General features: G+C 36.2%; 1 protein-coding gene and 1 pseudogene across 2 annotated transcripts in view; one reads left to right on the top strand and one right to left on the bottom strand.

The window, feature by feature from the left end:
- The window catches only part of STK3 (serine/threonine kinase 3), a 271,227-nt gene that overhangs the window by 79,229 nt on the left and 172,658 nt on the right, over nt 1–19,340 (top strand). For both annotated transcript variants that reach the window (XM_055303436.1, XM_055303437.1), the window contains exons 5-6: nt 1,848–2,012; nt 2,518–2,685. In XM_055303436.1, coding sequence (XP_055159411.1) covers nt 1,848–2,012; nt 2,518–2,685 — 333 coding nt within the window. The remainder of the gene's footprint in view (nt 1–1,847; nt 2,013–2,517; nt 2,686–19,340) is intronic.
- On the bottom strand, nt 773–1,604 carry LOC129495740 (nucleophosmin-like; annotated as a pseudogene).

Here is a 19,340-nt window from a genome sequence, read left to right as displayed (position 1 = left end):
TCCTTCCCCTGACAACCTTTGTTTGTGTTTCCATTTTCCTAGTCTCTCTCTGGAATTTTTATTTTTGAGTTCTTAGTCTTAGGGCCAGAAATCCAGGATTTGAGTAGGTTGGGATGACCTTGCTAGAAAAGGAGTGGTATGGGCATAATTGCGTCATGCAGGAGATTCTTGGCAAGCCACCCTTGTTTCCTTTGTGTAAAACTTGATTTTCATTTTCATCAAGAATTAGTGACATCACAGGGAAGAATGTCTGAATTTACATTCAGGACAGTTAACTGTGATATTGCTACCTCAGTGTCAGAAGATGTGAGAAATAGCGATTTCTTAGCGTCGTATTGATTTTTGAGATAGGTTATGTGCTTTAGGAATGACAATTATTTTTTATTTTATTTTATTTTATTTTATTTTTTTTATTCATTCAAATATTTATTGAGCAGCTAAGGAGACACAAAGGTGATTAAAAATGGCCAAAGAAAAAAAAACAAAAAATAAAAAAAATTAAAATGGCCAAAGAGGTGAGGCAAATCACAAATCATAGAAAGCAAAGTGTAAGGTGTCACTGAATCACAGCAGTCAAAAGAACAGTGCTTTAGGAGATCAAGAATGAGATTGCTTCCAGCCTGGAAGGGGTTGGGGGTGGGTGGCAAAACAGGAAAGGGGATTTGAGACTTCAGTCTGGATTGATGATGACAGTCAGTATGGACTATATTTGTCTCTCCCTTTCCTCTCTCCCCAGCTTTGGGTTTAATTTACCAGTAGTGCCCAAGACTGTTCAATTCACTTTTTCTATACTTGCTTGCATTTTTGCTTTAATGTCTTCTACAGAACTAGATCCTTTTGGTGTTTTGGGAGTCTTTTCCTGTTTTTTGAAAGATTCTTGACCTTTTGATCTTGGTGTTGATGGTTTTGAGTCTTTTCCATTCTGGTTTGATTTTTGTGCATTTTTGGCTGAAGTATCTTGTATAGATTTCTTTACTGGAGCCTTTTCTTTAGTAGCTTCCTCATCATCAAAATTATCATCATCTTCATCATCGTCATCATCATCTTCATCATCATCTTCATCAGCAGCAAGTTTTACTTTTTTTCTGTGGAACCTTGCTACCACTTCCAGGGACAGAACGCTTTCCAGATATACTAAGAAGTTTCACATCCTCTTCTTCATCTTCTGACTCTGCATCTTCCTCCACAGCTACTAAATGCTGTCACTAATATGCACAGGCCTGGAACCACATTTCAACTGTAAGACCACAGGTGGTGTTATTTCAAAGCCTCCAAGGGACACCGTTGGCTGTACAGACATTTTCAAAGTTGCCAATGTGACTTTAATTGGACTGCCTTCATAATTCATTGCCTCTGCTTCAACAATGCAGTTCATCCTTTGCACCAGCTCCCAAACTGACCTTAAAGATAACTGGTGCTCATTTTTGTCATTATCCACATTAAAGTGATAATCTTTGTCAGCCTTTAGTTCACAACCAAAAAGATAGTTCTGGGGCTGAAGGGGGCTCGTGTCCATGTCCATCGAATCTTCCATGAGGTGGTGGCACGCACTTAGGTGGGAGAGAAGGCGGACGGAGATAACACGACTACTGTTCCACAGAACAGCCATGCAAGATGGAATCACACCTGACGATAATTTTAAAGAAATTTAATGCTGAAAAAATTTTTCATCAGTGAAATTTGTAATGAGACTGACAAAATATTTGTGAGGAAAAAGCAGTTCCCAGTTCTTTATCATTTTAACCTTTTCCTAGAGGTTTAGTGGTCATTAGAAAGAAGTGTTTGTTACCAGTGCTCTTTTATCTAGCATGGTTTTTCAATCTAGTTTTAAAAATATTTCTTTCCAGTTAACAGAAGATGAAATTGCAACAATTCTTAAATCTACTTTGAAAGGACTAGAATATTTGCACTTTATGAGAAAAATACACAGAGATATAAAAGCTGGAAATATTCTCCTCAATACAGAAGGACATGCCAAATTGGCTGATTTTGGAGTGGCTGGTCAGTTAACAGTAAGTGTAATGATTCTGGAAACACTTGTGGCCTATATGTCCAGATTTGACTGTGACTGAATGTTGATAACTTTTTGGAGGGGGTGATGGGAAGAAATACATAACTACATTGTTCTTGAGAAGAAGGAGCCATAATTTCAGTACTATATATTATTTTTATTTACAATTTAAGAGATGAATCGGTATGAAAAAATGTCATTGAAATGCTTAAATGTTTAAAAAATAAAGCTACATTGATCCATTTCTGTAGCTTTTATTGTTATAGTATTATCTTTAATGACTATCTTTAATGAAGATGGAGATCGTTACTTGTGGACTCTTGCTTTATACAGAAATTAAAATTCCTAACTATGTTGTGTCAGTTGAAATTGTAGGAAAATAGTCAATTTCTGATATAATCTGTAGTATTTGAGGGTTTCACCATACAGTTTAATGAATGTGTTGGCAAGTAGGGTCCCTTAATGTTTTTGTAGTAGTATTTATGTCAGTGTAATTTTTGTTGCAGGATACAATGGCAAAACGCAATACTGTTATAGGAACTCCATTTTGGATGGCTCCTGAGGTAATTCAAGAAATAGGCTATAACTGTGTGGCTGACATCTGGTCCCTTGGCATTACTTCTATAGAAATGGCCGAAGGAAAACCTCCTTATGCTGATATACATCCAATGCGGGTAAGAAAATGGTTTGCTAAAAATGTTGATGTTATATAAGTGTTATAGTTTTGTAATTGTCAGTATAAATAAATAAATATAAAGTAAATTAAATAAGTTGATTTAAATTTAGGTTCTGTGCAAAATTTTTTTTTTAAATTATCTATCAGAGGTTAGTGATGTTAACTTTTCTCCTCCCACATCCTCAGTTGTGAAGGCTGTATTTTCCTCTATAGTCACTGTTTTCCTCCCCACAAAATATACCTGTAAAATCTCCCCTTGCTTTTCAAGTAGAAGAAAGGATTGGTAAATTTGCTATATTCTTCAGTTCATCTATTGTTTTCTCAGTGTGGCTGTGGAGGCCTTTGAAAAAATCAGTTCTCACTTTTCTACCCACTTTGCAAATTCTGCCTTTCTGTGTTTTTGTTTTACTTTTTTTCTTCTCTCGTCTGAAGCTAATATTTAAAAAGCCTGACTTCTAATATTGCTACCTACCTGTAGGCAAATTAATTTTACTTCAATTGGTGCTTAGTGAGAAAATAGAATTCCTTTCTTGAACATTATTATATGAACTCCTTTTTCCAGGATGATTTTTTTTTGAGTTTGAAGTATGTAGATTGCATATTCAAGTCTAATTGCCTGTTTCAGGCTTTGTGATGATACGGTTTTTAGATTTCTTTATGTGAATCTCAATTCTTTATAGATAAGAACATCTTTGTGAACTATTGCCCTCTAGTGGCTGGATTCACCTTAAGAAGAAAAGATAGAAGAATGAAGAGAGGAGAGGGGAGAGAGTGGGGAGAGGAGAGAGAGAGAGAGAGGACCGAGAGAGCGAGCACAGAGAAGAAAAGATGGCATCAGGGTGACTAGAGAAACGCATGAAGTAAATAGATGGGAGAAAAGAGAATGTAGTATTTTGGAACATCTGAAGAAGAATAAATTGGAATTTTTTCTGATAATACAGTACTATTGTGGATTGATTTTCAGTAATATAAGTAACAGTGTAACTATACTGAAAATATTTAACAATCTGCCTGCCACTTTAAAGAGAATTCTGAGTACTAAAATTGTGTATAATATGTATCATCTTCCTTGTATATATAAATTACTTTTTCTAAAGTGAAAAATAAAAATGACATAAATTGTTTGCAAAATAATATGAAAAATCACAAGGTCATCATAAAGCCAGCAACATAAATTCTCATTTCTTCTCTGATTATTAGTTGCCTTTGGTATTTTGGTTACAATATTTTTAGGGTGATCCTCAGGCTTGGTGTATTTGAATTTGAGTTAGTGAGGTTAATTGGATTATTCAAGGCACCTTAACCCAGTGCCAGAGCTGGGATTGAACCTAGGACTTAGATTATTAATCTTCTGCTTTTCCTTGTATAGATTTTATTTTTCCAACCACATAGATGAACATATTAAATGTGACCCCGAGGTAGTCTCTCAAATAGATAGTAAAGAATTGTAGTATGTGGTTCCTGACTTCCAGGATCTTAAAATACCACTTGACAATTTGAACTAACACATATGAAATTGTAAACATATACCTGAAAGCAGTATTTTTCTTTAAAATTCTATCAATTATCATCTATCTCACTTTTTTCTTTTTTTTTTTTAAAGATTTTATTTATTTATTCATGAGAGACACGGGGGGGCGGGGGAGAGAGAGAGAGAGAGGCAGAGACACAGGCAGAGACACAGGCAGAGGGAAAAGCAGGCTCCATGGAGGGAGCCTGACGTGGGATTCAATCCCCGGTCTCCAGGATCAAGGCCCTGGGCTGAAGGTGGCGCTAAACCGCTGAGCCACCTGGGCTGCCCCTCACTTTTTTTTACCAGTCTAAATCGTACCCATTCAAGTGTCAGGTCAGATATTATTTCTATGTACAGCTTTCCTTGGTAGCCACCACTGAAGTAAATTTCTTTTTTAAAGATTTTATTTACTTATTTAGAGAGTGAGAGGGGGAAGGGACAGAAGTAAATGGAGAGAAGCTTAAGCTGACTGTGCTCTGAGCACAGAGCCCAAAGTGGAGCTCAGTCTTTAGACACTGAGATCATAACCTGAGCTGAAATTAAGAGCTGAATGCTTAACCTACTGAGCCACCCAGGTGCCCCTAAGTAAATTTCTTTCTTTCCTCACAACTTTGTATATAGGCAGTTCTTAGTGCCTGTAGTTCTTTGGACAGTTAATCAAATGTCTTGTGCATTTCTAAACATTGTTAAGGTTTTAAGTTGCTATTTATTTTTTATTTTTTTTAAAGATTTTATTTATTTATTCATGAGAGAGAGAGAGAGAGAGAGGGAGGCAGAGACACAGGCAGAGGGAGAAGCAGGCTCCATGTAGGGAGCCCGATGCGGGACTCGATCCCGGGTCTCCAGGATTAGGCCCCGGACTGCAGGCGGCGCTAAACCGCTGCACCACTGGGGCTGCCCTTAAGTTGCTATTTAAATTATGTTATCGTTACTTAACCTTTCTTATGTTTGTGAACTGCTTTATACAAAATCAAGTATGAGCTGCAAGTATTGGGAAATTGTTAAGATTATATGACAGGTAGAAGTTTTACAAAATTTGAATTTTCACTTGATCACATTTTATCATTGGCAACAATTATGATAGTTTTCCTTGAAATGACATATTCACTTGGTTCATTTTTGAGAGAGTGTCAATCAAATAAATGCCCAAGTGTGAACAACTATAGACTTTTCTGTCAGTTATTCCTTCAGGTAAGAATGGTGTTCCTTGAAAAAGAGTTGCAGCTTGCTTAGCTGCAGCTAAGTGGTTTTTCTTAAGATAATCCTTCTTCTTCTGTATGCAGGGCAAGTGCTTTGTGTGTATTTCTCATTTTGTCAGAGAATATTAAAAAGATAAGCATTCAAGAGTAGAATTTTAATACAATTAATAATATTTTCTGCTTCACCAAGGTTTAGATTAGTTTGGCGGGAGATTGGGTGGGAGGATAAAAGAAAGAGCTGGCCAGGAGAGAAAAAAGATTTTTGAGGACTCAGCTAAAGTTGGAAAGTGAGAATTGTGTTGTCACCCAGTGCAATTCTTTGCTCTACCAGTGCTTGGCAATGGAGTGTAGTACATTACAGCCTCGATCTCAGGTTTGGGTTTACTTGGAAGGACAGAGCTACAGGGCATGTAAGGATGCTGTTGAGAGATTGTTCAGGTGGTTACCAAGGGGGTATAGCCTGGAAAGAATGGAGATGGTATAAGGAAATGGAGGGATCAGGGAGCTAGACAGTGTTCTTCACTCTTACTCCATGCAGTTACCTGGAGAGTTTTGAAAAAATTCTGGTGCCAGAACCATACCCCAAACCAATCATTTCAGAATCCCAATCTTTTTAGTGAGGTCACAGAGCCAGTGAAGTTGTAGTTAAGGTATGAGAGAGCTGGTAGTATATAAAACTCTGATTAGTGAGTGAAATAGTGAAGTTTTCTTTTTTAATTAAATAATTTTCTTACTTTAACCACTCTGTCAAATAAATATTTCAATCTCCATTTTAATGAGGGTTGGGTGAAATGGATATTTAAAGAATTATGTTTTTTTGTTAGGATGACACAACTTGTAAGTGGCAGAACTGAGATACGAACTAGTGCTAGTCCATTTCTTGCTTTGACCAAAAAGAAATGCCTTTTGTTAATATGTCAACTGTATGCAAATGAAGGCATGGCTAGCAAAAATAAAAATCTGCAAACATTCTAATCTCATAATTATTAATTTAAAATATGAACCTTCTAAGTTTTTCAGTGGGAAGAAATATAGATGATTTTTTTTTTAAGTGAGAGGGCATGCACACAAGCTTGAGTTGGCAGGGGAAAGGGGCAGAGGGAGATGGAGAGAGAGAGAGCCTTAGTGGACTCCATACCCAGCATGGAGCCCAGTGCAGGGCTGGAGCTCACAACTCTTGAGATCATAACCTGAGCCAAAATCAAAAGTTGGATGCTTAACTGGCTGAACCACCCAGACACCCCAATATGGTTTAATTTTTTAATATTTCACACCCTTTTTTTTTTTGGTACCAATGTAGTTTATGAGATAACCAATTGTCTACAAAGTTGTCACAGGGGAATGAAGGTAGGAGTGATGGAAAGACCTCTACAAAAGATGGAGGCAAAGAGTGCTAGATCTTTTAAGTAAAGGATATTATATAATTTACTGCATATAGCTGGCTATCTGGAACAGGAGGCTAAGTTAGGATATGGTGGGTCAGCTTCCCTAGCTTTTGAAATTCTCTTTGGCTTAGTCCTCTGAAATTCTCTTTGGCCATTGTTATAAGATTGTAGCTCTTCTCACTATGCCTGACTTCTAGATGTATGTAATAGGAACAGCCCCAGAACAACAAAGTTGACTCCTAAGCTGAGGGAACTGGGGTTGGTTCCTAGTCATATTCTCAGATATACCATTCTTCTAGTATGCCCAGACCTATGCTTGCTTAGGCCAGCAAGAATTAGGGTGAAGAAGAGAGGCATCAGGCTTGGATAATTTAGAATGGAATTGCTCCTACCTAAATAGTCACAAATTAATGTTGTGGTTTTCACTGATAAAGCTTTTTGTGGGGCGTATTTCGAGTGTCATAGCCCGAGGGATATGAATAACCTAAAGATGGCACTAGATTAGAAAATGAAAGTGATTAAATTGGAACTTGACCCTGAAATGAAAATGGGTCTTTTGAAAGTGTTAAGGGAGAGGTCATTTGGTTTAGTTTTTCATTTGTCAAAGATTGATACTTTCTTCAATCATTCCTCAGAGTAAGAGGTATTTGGAATATAGATATTCAAGGAGGAATTTCCTAATAAAAAGAGCTTTTTAAAAAAATGAATTTGTGTGATGGCAAGCAATAAACTGAATTTTATAGTTTTTATACAGTTTTCTCTGTTTCTCTTTTTTTTAAAAGAGAAATTGTAGTGTATGCAAGCTATATCTTTGCTGTGGTGAGAGTAATTACCTGTCTAGTAAAAGGCAGTGATGTAATGCATATTAAAACATGTAAAGCTTTGTAAACAGGAGAGAAATGAAAGTGCTTATAAATTTACATACAACTAATAGATCAAAATAGATTAAGGAGTAACAACAAATAGATTAAGGAATAATGACAAATGGAAGTAAATCTGCTCAAAATGTTGAAATAAGTTTTATCAAAACCCAATTTATTTTAAAAAGTTAAATATGAAGATAATTAATTTTGGTCAGTTAAATAAATAAAGGATTTGAAAACCAAATTTTGAATTCAGTTAACCACATATTTTTTTGGAAATTTGCCCTTTCTCAGCTCTATAGGAAATAAAATTACCACAAATCAGGAAATGAGTAAATAGTATCATTTTTCTAAATATTTATCAGTGTACCCTGCCACTAAACCCAGGCACTTTCTTAGACATCACTAAGACCGTATTGATTTTTTGAAATACAGTTTCTGTTTTATTTTCTTTTGTTTAACAAGCTTTATGTTTGATTGCATATTGCCTGGTGTGATGAAAGGGGGTAAGGGCAGAGTGTTTGGGTCAGACTTAGAACTGTTGGAGACGGCAGGTACTGTGATTGATGATTGCTTGCATCAAGAAAGAAAAGTGAGACTAAGAATTTTATTTTTGCACAATATAATATGAATGTTTATTGTCTTTTAAAAATAAGATGTAGAAATATATTGTATATTTTGGGAAGATTTATGTCAAATGTGACTTGAGACAATTGGAGGCATATAAATGGTAATTTTCTGGAAATTCAACTTATATACAGTTTGACAATCTCTGTTTAAGAATAAATTAGGAGTTACTTTAAAAAAAATCTCTGTTTGTCTCTCTCTGTATATATCCTCACATCACTTATGAAGAAAAGAACCCTGTAGATATTTTCAATATGGAAAATATATTTTTGATGAATGTTTTTGAAAACAATGTTACCTTTCTTTTGTCAAGAACTTTTTCTTTAACCTTGCTGTTTTTTTCCAGCTAGCCTCTTCACCCTCACATCTTTTGGGGAAACAGTACATTTTAATAAGTGAAATAAATGCTCCAGTACATGCAAAGTAAACATGGGCATTAGGGAAAAAAATCAATCCGTTTACTGCATATTAAAAAAAAATAAAACACACAGTAGCTTTTCCCCATCTTAAATCACATGGTGCTACTCCTTTCACAACCAAGTGTACTCCTAATCTAATAAGATTTCTTTAATAAAAAAGAATAAGGCATAAAAAGAATGCATTATATCCATGTCTTAGTAAAAACTGAGTTATCCATTTTTTTATTAAATAAAACTGAATCAATGACCTCCTTCCTGCCCAATTAATGATAGAATTTGTTTGAGAAATTCTGAATGATTAGACTTGAGTAGGTGTGGTAGTTGAGTAACACTGCATGCAGCATATTTACACATCTTCCAGCTCCATGTCTCTTCCATGTATGACTTTGTAGACACCTGGCCCATCTTAGTGTGTGTGCATGCACTGCCTCTTGGAAGATTCCTCACAGGCAGTTAACATCTGGGGCAAAAGACAAGTATCTTTATTTTGTCTGAGAGTGGATGAGGGAATATGTGGGTACTAATTCATAGAATTATTATTTACTTGTAGGAACATCCTAGATGAAAGCCTCTCTCTGAAAGCCTGAGATAGCAGGGTATAGCCTTTCTCTATGGTCTGACCCTGGGGATGTGCTGGCCTAGATTCCCCATTCACTGAGCCAGGAGCCTTCAGGCAAACATCTCTTCTGCCTGCCCAGCATTGAGGGGGTGGCTTCAGCACTTTGCCCTCAGTATTTGCATTCATGGACATCATGTGGCCAGGGGCTACTATGGCTTAGTGGTGAGGCCCAGGTATCCTTATTTTCTCGGTTTTCATAGCTAAATTTTGGATTGAATGACATCTTCTATAGTTATAAGGCCTACTTCCTTACTTTTTATTTTATCTTTTTACCCCCATAATAGATTCTTAGGAATGTCTTAACAAATTACTACAAATTTGGTAGCTTTAAGCAACAGAAATTTATTCTCTCACAATTCTGGAGACCAGAAGTCTGAAATCAAGGTGTTGACAGGGTTGCATTCCCTCCAGAGGCTCTAATGGAGAATCCATTCTTTGCCTCTTCCAGCTTTTGGTGGCTGCTGGCAATCCGTGACATCCCTTGGATTGTAGCTGCATTATTCCATCTCTGTCTATGTCTTCACATTACCTTCTCTTCAAATTTCCCTCTGCCTTTCTTGTAAAAGGACACTTGTCATTGGTTTTAGGGACCACATGGGTAATTCAGGGTGATATCCTCCTTTCAAGACCCTTGACTTAATTACATGAGCAAAGGCCTTTTTTCCCCCATATGAGGTCACATTCAGAGTTCTTGGTATTAGGACATGGATACACCTTTTAGGGGGCTACCGTTCAGCTATTATACCTTCCATAATCTATTTTCCCCTTTTAAATTATAGACAGTTTAAGATTAATAGTGACAAGCATATCTGTTCTCATTTTTTTTATCGTGGTAAAAAATGCAGAGCATAAAATTTATTATTTTAAACCATTTTTAAGTATATAATTCAGTGGCATTAAGTATGCTCACATTGTTGTGCAACCATCATAGTATCCATTTCCAGAAAATTTTATTTTTATCATCCCAAACTGAAACTCTTTGCCCATTAAACAATAATTCTTCATTATCTCCTCCTCACATTTCATAACCACCATTCTACTTTTGGTCTCTGAGTTTGACTATCCTGAGTACCTTGTATAGGTGGAATCATACAATATTTGTCCTTCTGTGTTTGACTTCTTTTACTTAGCATAATGTTTTAAAGATTCATTTATGTTGTACCATATGTCAGAATTTCCTTTCTTTTAAAGCTGAATAATATTATATTGTATGTATATATCACACTTTGTTTATTCATCCATTGACTGACACTTGGGTTGCTTCTCCATTTTGGCTACTGTGAACATGGATACACAATTATTTCTTTGAGACTCTGCTTTTTTTTTGTTTTTTTTTTGAAATCTTTAAAAAAAATTTATTCTAGAGAGAGAATGCGTGCAGGGGAAAGAGCAGAGGGAGAGGGATAAGCAGACTCTATCCTAAGCTCAGAACTCGACACGGGGCTTGATCTCAGGACCCTGAGATCATCACTTGAGCTGAAACCAAGAGTCAGACATTTAACTGACTGAATTACCCAAGTGCCCCAAAACTCTGCTTTTAATTCTTACGGATATATACCCAGAACTGGGACTGCTGGATCATATTATTTACATATAATTTTGGGGGGACCTCTGTACTGTTTTTTCACAATAGCTGTACCATTTTACATTCCCATCAGTGATGCACATAGTTCCAGATTCTTTTTTCTTTTAAAGATCTTATTTATTTATTCATGAGAGACACACACACACAGAGGCAGAGACACAGGCAGAGGGAGAAGCAGGCTCCCTGCAAGGAGCCCATTGTGGGACTCCATCCCAGGACCCTGGGATCATGCCCTGAGCCAAAGGCAGATGCTTAATTGCTGAGCCACCCAGGCAGTCCCATGGTTCCAGTTTCTCCTCATTTTTTCCAACATTTGTTTTCTGTCCTTTTGATAATAGTCATCCTGATGGGTGTGAATGGGTAGTATGTCATTGTAGTTTTGATTTGCATTTCCCACACTAGTGATGTTGAGCATCTTTTCATTGGTATATATTTTATTGACTTTTCTCTAGAATTTGCTTTTTTTCTATTTTTTGGCTGAGATCCGTCTTTGACTTTTTACTGCCTCTGTTTATTATCCTTCCAGCTGTCCCTCATCATTCTTTGCACCCCAAGTCTAATACTCTAAGTCCTTTTGTAATTCTTCCTTTATCATCAGTCCATTGTGAGGTCTTTGAGTCAAAATGGTTTTCAATTTCTGTTTATATGAAAATGACTTACTAGTCTATAAGTAGAGGATTCTTTATTTGTATTTACTTACATATATTACTGTTTGCAGTAAGTATATTCTGAAGAAGGTGTAAATATTTAATAGGTGCAAATCAGCATTTAAAATTCTCTGGGTTTTTTAAAAATAGTTTTTAATGATTCCTCTAGTAATGAAAATAGCACTTTTCAAATTTATCTGCCCTGTAGTTGCATATATTTTTATGGTGGGATGTACTCATTTTAGCAGTAATCACAATTTAATCATTAATATTAAAATATTTTTTATTTGATATTAATGTTAAAATATGAGAGATGCGTGTTCTAATGTGGAGACAGGGAGTTCGACTTTTGGATCAGTTGGAGAGTCTGTCTGCTATACTACATTGCTTATTTTGTATCAGAGAAACTAAATGTCATCTAAGTATGGGTATTTGATTTTTGAAAAAAAGTACCCTGGAATTTTTGTTCTGTATTCTTTTTTTTTTTTTAAAGATTTCATTTATTTATTCATAGACACAGAGAGAGAGGCAGAGACACAGTCAGAGGGAGAAGCAGGCTCCATGCAGGGAGCCCGACGTGGGACTCGACCCCGGGTCCCCAGGATCACACCCCAGGCTGCAGGCGGCGCCAAACCGCTGCACCACTGGGGCTGCCCTGTTCTGTATTCTTTTATTTCTATTTCCTTTTCCTTAATCTCCTACTTCAGATATTTAGTGCACATTTATCATTTACTGGTTGGACTTTTAGGATGTAGTGGTAAGCAGAACAGGCATGTTTCCTATTCTCTTGGCGCTTCTGGTCCAGTGGAACTAGAATTCTACTGTTGGAATTATTTAGCTTTCTGGAGTGGGGGGAGGAAAAGGGGGAGTAGATAAATATATTCAGTTGTTTATTTATTTTAAAGATTTTATTTATTCATGAGAGAGGCAGAGACATAGGCAGAGGGAGAAGCAGGCTTCCTGTGGGGGGAGCTTGATGCAGATGATCCCGGGATCCTGAGTCAAAGGCAGATGCTCAACCACTGAGCCACCCCCATGCCCCTATTCAGTTGTTTAGAGTATAAGATTATATACGGTACAACTTTATTCACTTAAATATATGTATATTACAAATTATATAGGATCATATGACTATAAATAGGAATTTTATTGTTTCTCATTACATACATTGCTTGCTTTTCTCCTTTGGATTTATCCTCATCTTCCTTTTTTTCTTACTGTTGCCTTTATTTCCTTTGACTCTTCTCCCCCTAACAGTACATGCATACAAATGCTCACACAATCTCCACCCCCCAACTTAGCTTTGCTTTTCCCTGTGCTTGCTTTTCACTTTGCCTTTCTTCCTCTGTCTGTTCCCCCTACATTTTGCTACCTGATTGATACTTTATTCTGTTAACCATACTTTCAGATCAGAAATAGCCAAGGATCTGGAGGAGTGGGGCAAATTGGATCATTGGAGGATTTCAGTACTACTTCCAGGACATATGGTTTCTCACTCTATTTGAAAGTTAGAATTCTCTGCCCTGTGGTCTTATACATATGGGAGTACCAGGCATTCCAGTCCCTAAATTTGGGATTAAGGTTTATTACAGTGACACTTTCAATATATTTTTGTCCAGTCAGAGTTATTATTCTTGAAGAGACGAACAAGCGAGGAGAACAGCATAAACAGGTCTCAGTTTCTCATGGTTGGGCCTGCTGAGATCACCTCTAAGGGTTTCACAGGTAAGACAAATTCCCCACTGTTAATTTATATTCATATCTTGGTGTTGGGATGCCTGGATGGCTTAGTAACCATTCATGAGCATCTACCTTTGCTCAAGGAGTTGATCCTGGGGTCCTGGGATTGAGTCCTGCATCAGGCTCCCTGCATGGAGCCTGCTTCTTCCTCTGCCTATGTCTCTGCCTCTTTCCCTCTCTCTCTGTCTCTCGTGAATAAATAAATAAACTCTTTAAAAAAAACCCAAAAACAAATCTTGCTGTTGGTGTTGTGTTGCTAAGTACTCTATAAACTCAAAGAGTTCGGTAACTGTTGAGGAAGCAGTCATCATTACATGAATATGAATTGTAGTTTTGGGGACACATTTATATTAAGCACTGCTTAGAAGAGGAATCATTGAGAAAGAATTACACTGGAGGGGTGCCTGAGTGACTTAGTAGGTGAGCATCTGCCTTCAGCTCAGGTTGTGATCCCAGGGTCCTGGGATCAAGTCCCAAATCAGGCTCCCTGCAGGGAACCTGCTTCTCCCTCTGCCTGTGTCTCTGCCTCTCCATGTCTCTCATGAACAAATAAATAAAATCTTAAAAAAAAAAAAGGAATTATATTGGAAAGAATTATTGAGACAAAATTATGTGAGAATTCATCCTTTTAAGATTTTAATGTAGGATACTGACAAAGACCATATTTCTCCATATTTGTATAGGAGCGTTTACAGTACACAATTTAAATTGATTTATTAATAATTTAAAGATGGCATTTACATTTGACACTTTTTTATTGTGATCCATAGTATAAAATGTATTTTGCATATGGATAGATAAGTACTGGTTTATGTACAATTTGTTTCAGTTGTATGAGTGTTCTCTTCTACTTCCTCCTTTCATTTAAAAAAAAAATAGGTAGTCCAAATTCATTACATTGATTTTATGACCCAGAATTGGATTGTAACTTGTATTTATAGAGCAAGAATCACTGTACCAGGTTTTGGAAATATGAATTCTTCCAATGTCATAGTGCTTCTAGGGCTGCCATGTAGTAGTGGGTATGACCTGGTGTTTGAGATTCATGAGTCCTGATCAGTTTTGTTATCTGATTAGTTGTAATGGACTCTCATCTCTCTCCCTCACAGAGTTATTGTGAAGATCAGATAAGATAATGTAAATGAATGATACATGTAAAATATTAAATACTGTAGAAATATTAGGTAGCATTATTAATTTAATTTTCAAGTCTCACATTGAGACTGTTAAGTTCAAGTTGTTGTAAAAGGTGCTATTTAATAATGTTTACCATTGTCATTTAAGGAGCTTTTTAGCTATGGAAAGTATTAGACAGTTACTTTATCATCACCTGGCTTTATTTTAAGGTATTTAGTAGGGTTGGAGGTATTGGGGGTCTTACATAGTACCCAGAGGAGTTTATTGCCACCAGGGTAGGTTGCAGAAAGCTTTTAACCCTTGCTGAGATGACTTTGCAGTCTCTACTAGAAACCATATAGATCTAACAAGCCCATGAGGGCAGAGGTACCTGTGGATGCTCTTTTCTAACCCCAGGTAGATTGATTTTTTTTTTTTTTTACCTATTTTTCACTATCTACTAGCTCAGTCATGGAAACCATGATTCATAAGAGCATAGAAAGAGCTTTTTTCCTGGGGTAGAGAGCTCATAGTATCAGTGGACACTCTGAAGTTGAACTTAAATATTGGTGTTTGTGCAAATGTGCATTTTTCTGTTGCGAGTTCATGATTTTCAGGTGACCCAAAAAGATTCAGAATTGTGGCTCTCAATAGTAATATCAAGACCCCTCAAGTGAGTTTCTTGTTATATTGTATATTTAGGATATGATTTTGTTTACTGTTTATCACAACATGTCACTGTTCTGTATTTTAATCTGGAACCAGTAAACAGACCTGTGTATGATTCCTCCCCCACTATACTCTTTTATTTCTAGAAAGGTTAGTTTTAGGTATGTCTAGTTACTGTCCAAATTTCCTCATCACTGACTAAAAAAATCTTTTATTTCACTGAATTCTCGTACCACCTTTTCTATGACCTTTTTATGCTACTTTTTAGCTTACTATGTATTGTCATAGTTACTATGTAATTCTTTTATTCCCCATACTAGGTCTCAGTTTTCTTTTTTAAAAGATTTTATTTATTTATTCATGAGAGGCAGAGAGAGAGAGAGAGAGAGGCAGAGACACAGGCAAAGGGAGAAGCAGGCTCCATGCAGGGAGCCCAAGGTGGGACTTGATCCCGATGCCCCAGGATCACGCCCTGGGCTGAAGGTGGCGCTAAACTACTGAACCACCTGGGCTGCCCCAGGTCTCAGTTTTAAATGCAAATATGTTTCATCCATGAGAACATCCAATAAATATTTTTGTTGAATATCTGCTTGATTCCATTTCCTATCTTAAATATACTTCTGTGATGTAAATACTGAAATCTGGCAGGCTCAGATTCTTTTTTTCTTATAATAATAAAAGTCAGTGAAATAAATTAAAAATTGAAACTAAGTAAATGCTAATCAAATACAGTGTGAAAGGCCAATCATTACTTATAGGTTGCCTTTTAAACTTTTACTAAGAAGAGTTTATTTATTTAAAATTTAAATTTTAAATTGTTATAATATTTTTGGTACTTTAGATCCTGTTCCTTGGTTGAAGGAGATCAGAAACACTTAGCACCCTTAGCATTGGCCTCTGGATAGTAGCTTTGGTTTGCTAATTGGAACACAATTGCCAAGCGTTATTGAAGGCTTATGTCTTAAAAGCAATTGTATAGACTTACTATATTGGTCTTAGTAAGTTTTGTTTTATTTTAGAACCACTCAGAGAAACTATTTAGGCTAGAGACCTAAGCTAGCACTAATTTTAGAAGACATAAATATGGAGGAGAGTGTGTGTGTGTGTGTGTGTGTGTTGGGAGGCTGGGAGGTATCTGAAGGCAGGTGTTGACTCTGTAATTCACATGTGTAATACTTAAAAATTCATATTTTTGGAGGAAATGCTATCTGTTGCAAATTTGACTTTCAGTGTTATGGCAGAACAGACATTTAAAAAATGAAGATAAGATATAATTGACTTAAAATATATGTATTTTAGTTAAGTTCCTGCAGAATAGAATTCTTCAGCTGTCTTAAAGTACTATATTGATTATAGATTAGGTTTTTATACTTTCTTTTCAGTATAACCATACATAAATAGAATCATCTTCTTTACATCTGGAATCATTTAAATAGCATAATTACATGTAGTTGCACTATGTAATGAAAGGTAAGGGATAAATGATCAGAGGTGACTTTATAAGCATTGTAGTAAGTGACTTATAAACTGAAGGTCACCATTTTAATTGTAAGGTTTGTGAATCTCTTAAACTCTGTGATTAAATGAGTGATATCAAAGGAAGAAGCAATTTAACATAACAATTGTGGCTTACACTGAACATATGCTCCTGTTAATAAGTTGCATTATGGTCTTTAAGGACTTGTATGTAGTTAGTACATTTTGGTTCATTTGATACCTATAGTTTTTCTAAATTTTTATTAGTGAGTTGTTACAGTGGTTAACAAGAAATACACAGATTTAAGTTGCAATAGTTTTCCCAGGGTTATATGATCTAACTTCACAAGCTTCCTGGACATATGTAGATGCTTTTCTATTTTGCTTTAGTTATGACATACAATTGATATAGGCAAGCATGAAAGCTCAGGCAAATTTTCATTGCTTTTTCTGGATCTTGCTCAGGTCCTGTGGTATTTATGTAAAGCACAATTTTGTTACTTGGGAATGCATGTTGAAATTATCATGTGCACTATTTTGCTGTAGGCCCGTTGGCACTGCCACAAAGATAATACACTGCCAGTAGGCCATTTCCTTGTCGGCTGCATTTACAATTTAATAGAAATATTACATGACTTTTTAAACAAGTGTTTTGGCAGAGAGGAAATGACAGATTCCATACAAACAAGCATAGCTTCCTTTCCTTAACCACACTCCAGCTACTCAAGAAATTGTGCTTGATTTCAAGTTTGGGGGTTTCGGGTAGAATGGGAAGTCAGGTTGAAACAGGAATGACATTGATATTTACTGTAAAATAGTTATGTATTTTTAACTGCTGCATTTTATTACTATATAGTTTCAGTGAGTGGCAACCAATATATTTCTGAATTAGAATTGAGGTTATTTTTATGTCGTTCACCTGGCTGAGAATGTCTGGTTTTGATTGGTTGAAAAAATCAGTACCACCAGATAGGCTTTAAGATGTTAGTATTGCCTTTTATGGGTTTTTATAGGTTTGCGTTTGCTGTGTAAATTGGTACATGACATTTGCATAAGCACTACTCTTTTATATCAACTATGGTTGTGTCCTAAAGATGGATCAGCTTGGGGGTTAGAGAATATGGAAAGAAAATTTGGGAGACTTAACACTGACATAAAACATAATGGATTCCCTGCTCATTTTTCTCATCTTTGGTCCGTTTGTTTTAGTTCTCTGTTATGCATTTCAAACTTGAAGAATCATGTTTACAATTTTTTAAACTTGTTATTCCATCCTATTTTTTAAAGCATACTAGTTCACTCTTATTTAGTTTTTTGGATTTTAAATCACTTCTAGTTTTGGATAAAATGCTGACCCTTTTCATTCTAAAGTATTTTATACTTTTGGAAACTTGTCTCCAGAAAAAAAATTAATTAAAAAAATTTTGTACTATAGATCCTAACTCTTTTTCTGTAGGGAAAGAACAGTTTATAGTTAGGCCTTCCCCCTTTTCTTATTGCTTCTGACTTCTTAGCCGATTTACCTGGCAGCTGTAATAGGTTTTGCTGCTGTGGTGTGGTAGAGACTGGCATCGGATGTGTTCTTGTAGCCATCACAGTGTTGGCTTTTGTTATTTTCCATGTTTCAGTTTGTTGGTAATGGACATATGGACATCATATGTTCCACAGAGTACTGTATGAAGCCAGTTGGAACTGTTTCCATTTGCCTCAAGCCCAATCATGGTATTTATTTTTCCATGGCACTTCCCCAGGTTACCCATAACTCCTGCTTATTAGCTTGTGTCATTGCCACCGCTGTATTTCTTCTGATTGCCTCCATTTTCTCACAGTATCTAATTGCCTCTTCCCGCTTAGCTCTCTTTGCACAGCATTGATTGATGTTTATAAAATACCCAAGATCTTTTAGATAATAGATACTCAGGTGCATAGCAGTATGGTATTCAGCTTGTTTTTTGTTTAAACATAAGGAAAGTTTCATATGCAACCTTTTGGACTGGAATTGAATATTCTAGTGGAAAACTTAGAAGAGGAACAGTATGGTTTCAGACAATATTGCTTACTTTTTTTTTAGTGCCAACAGTAACAGTAATGTGATCTCTCAGAGTCCCTTTTACCTATTAAATCAGGCCATAATTTTATCCCTATATTTTAAAGAGAAGATCCTAGATGCTTCCTTTTAGGCTTGAGAAAATATGACTACATTATTATATACCATAGCTGTTCTTCAGCTCTCTAGCCATCTGTAAAGTCATTTTAGATGTTGATTTTCAGAGTTGCTGTCATTTGTGACATTTGGCATGCCAACTATTACTGTGACTGGGAAGCTTTGCTTTTTACAGGAGTGCATTTGTTCATTCAGAAGATATTTGCTGAACCCCCACTATTTACTAGTGATTGTTCTAGGTGCTGAGGATGAAGCAGTAAAAAAAGAAAATTTCTCTTTATTGAGTTTATATTCTAATAGGGAGAGATAATAAAGAAGAAAAATAAATACAACATCTGTTATGTTAGATAGCAAGAAGTTCTACAGTTGAAAAAGTAAAACAGGGAAGTGACATGGGAAATCTCAAGGGTAGGGTGAAGTGGTTGATGTATTGTGTTAGGTTTCCTCATTGATAAAGTGACACTTGTATAAAATCTTGACGGAAATGAGGATATCTGGGTGCATAATATAACAGGTAGAGGCATCTAACTGAAAAGTCGGTGGTCCTGAAGTGGGAGTGTGCGGGCAGCACATGGTACAGATCATAGGGATTTGAAGGTTACAGAAGACACTTAGGCTTTCTTTGAATGAG

The sequence above is a fragment of the Nyctereutes procyonoides genome, unplaced genomic scaffold (genome assembly GCF_905146905.1).
Source record: "Nyctereutes procyonoides isolate TBG_1078 unplaced genomic scaffold, NYPRO_anot_genome, whole genome shotgun sequence".
Classification (NCBI taxonomy): Eukaryota; Metazoa; Chordata; class Mammalia; order Carnivora; family Canidae; genus Nyctereutes; species Nyctereutes procyonoides.
Note: the sequence above shows the minus strand (reverse complement) of the source record. Positions and strands in the feature narration are given on the sequence as shown.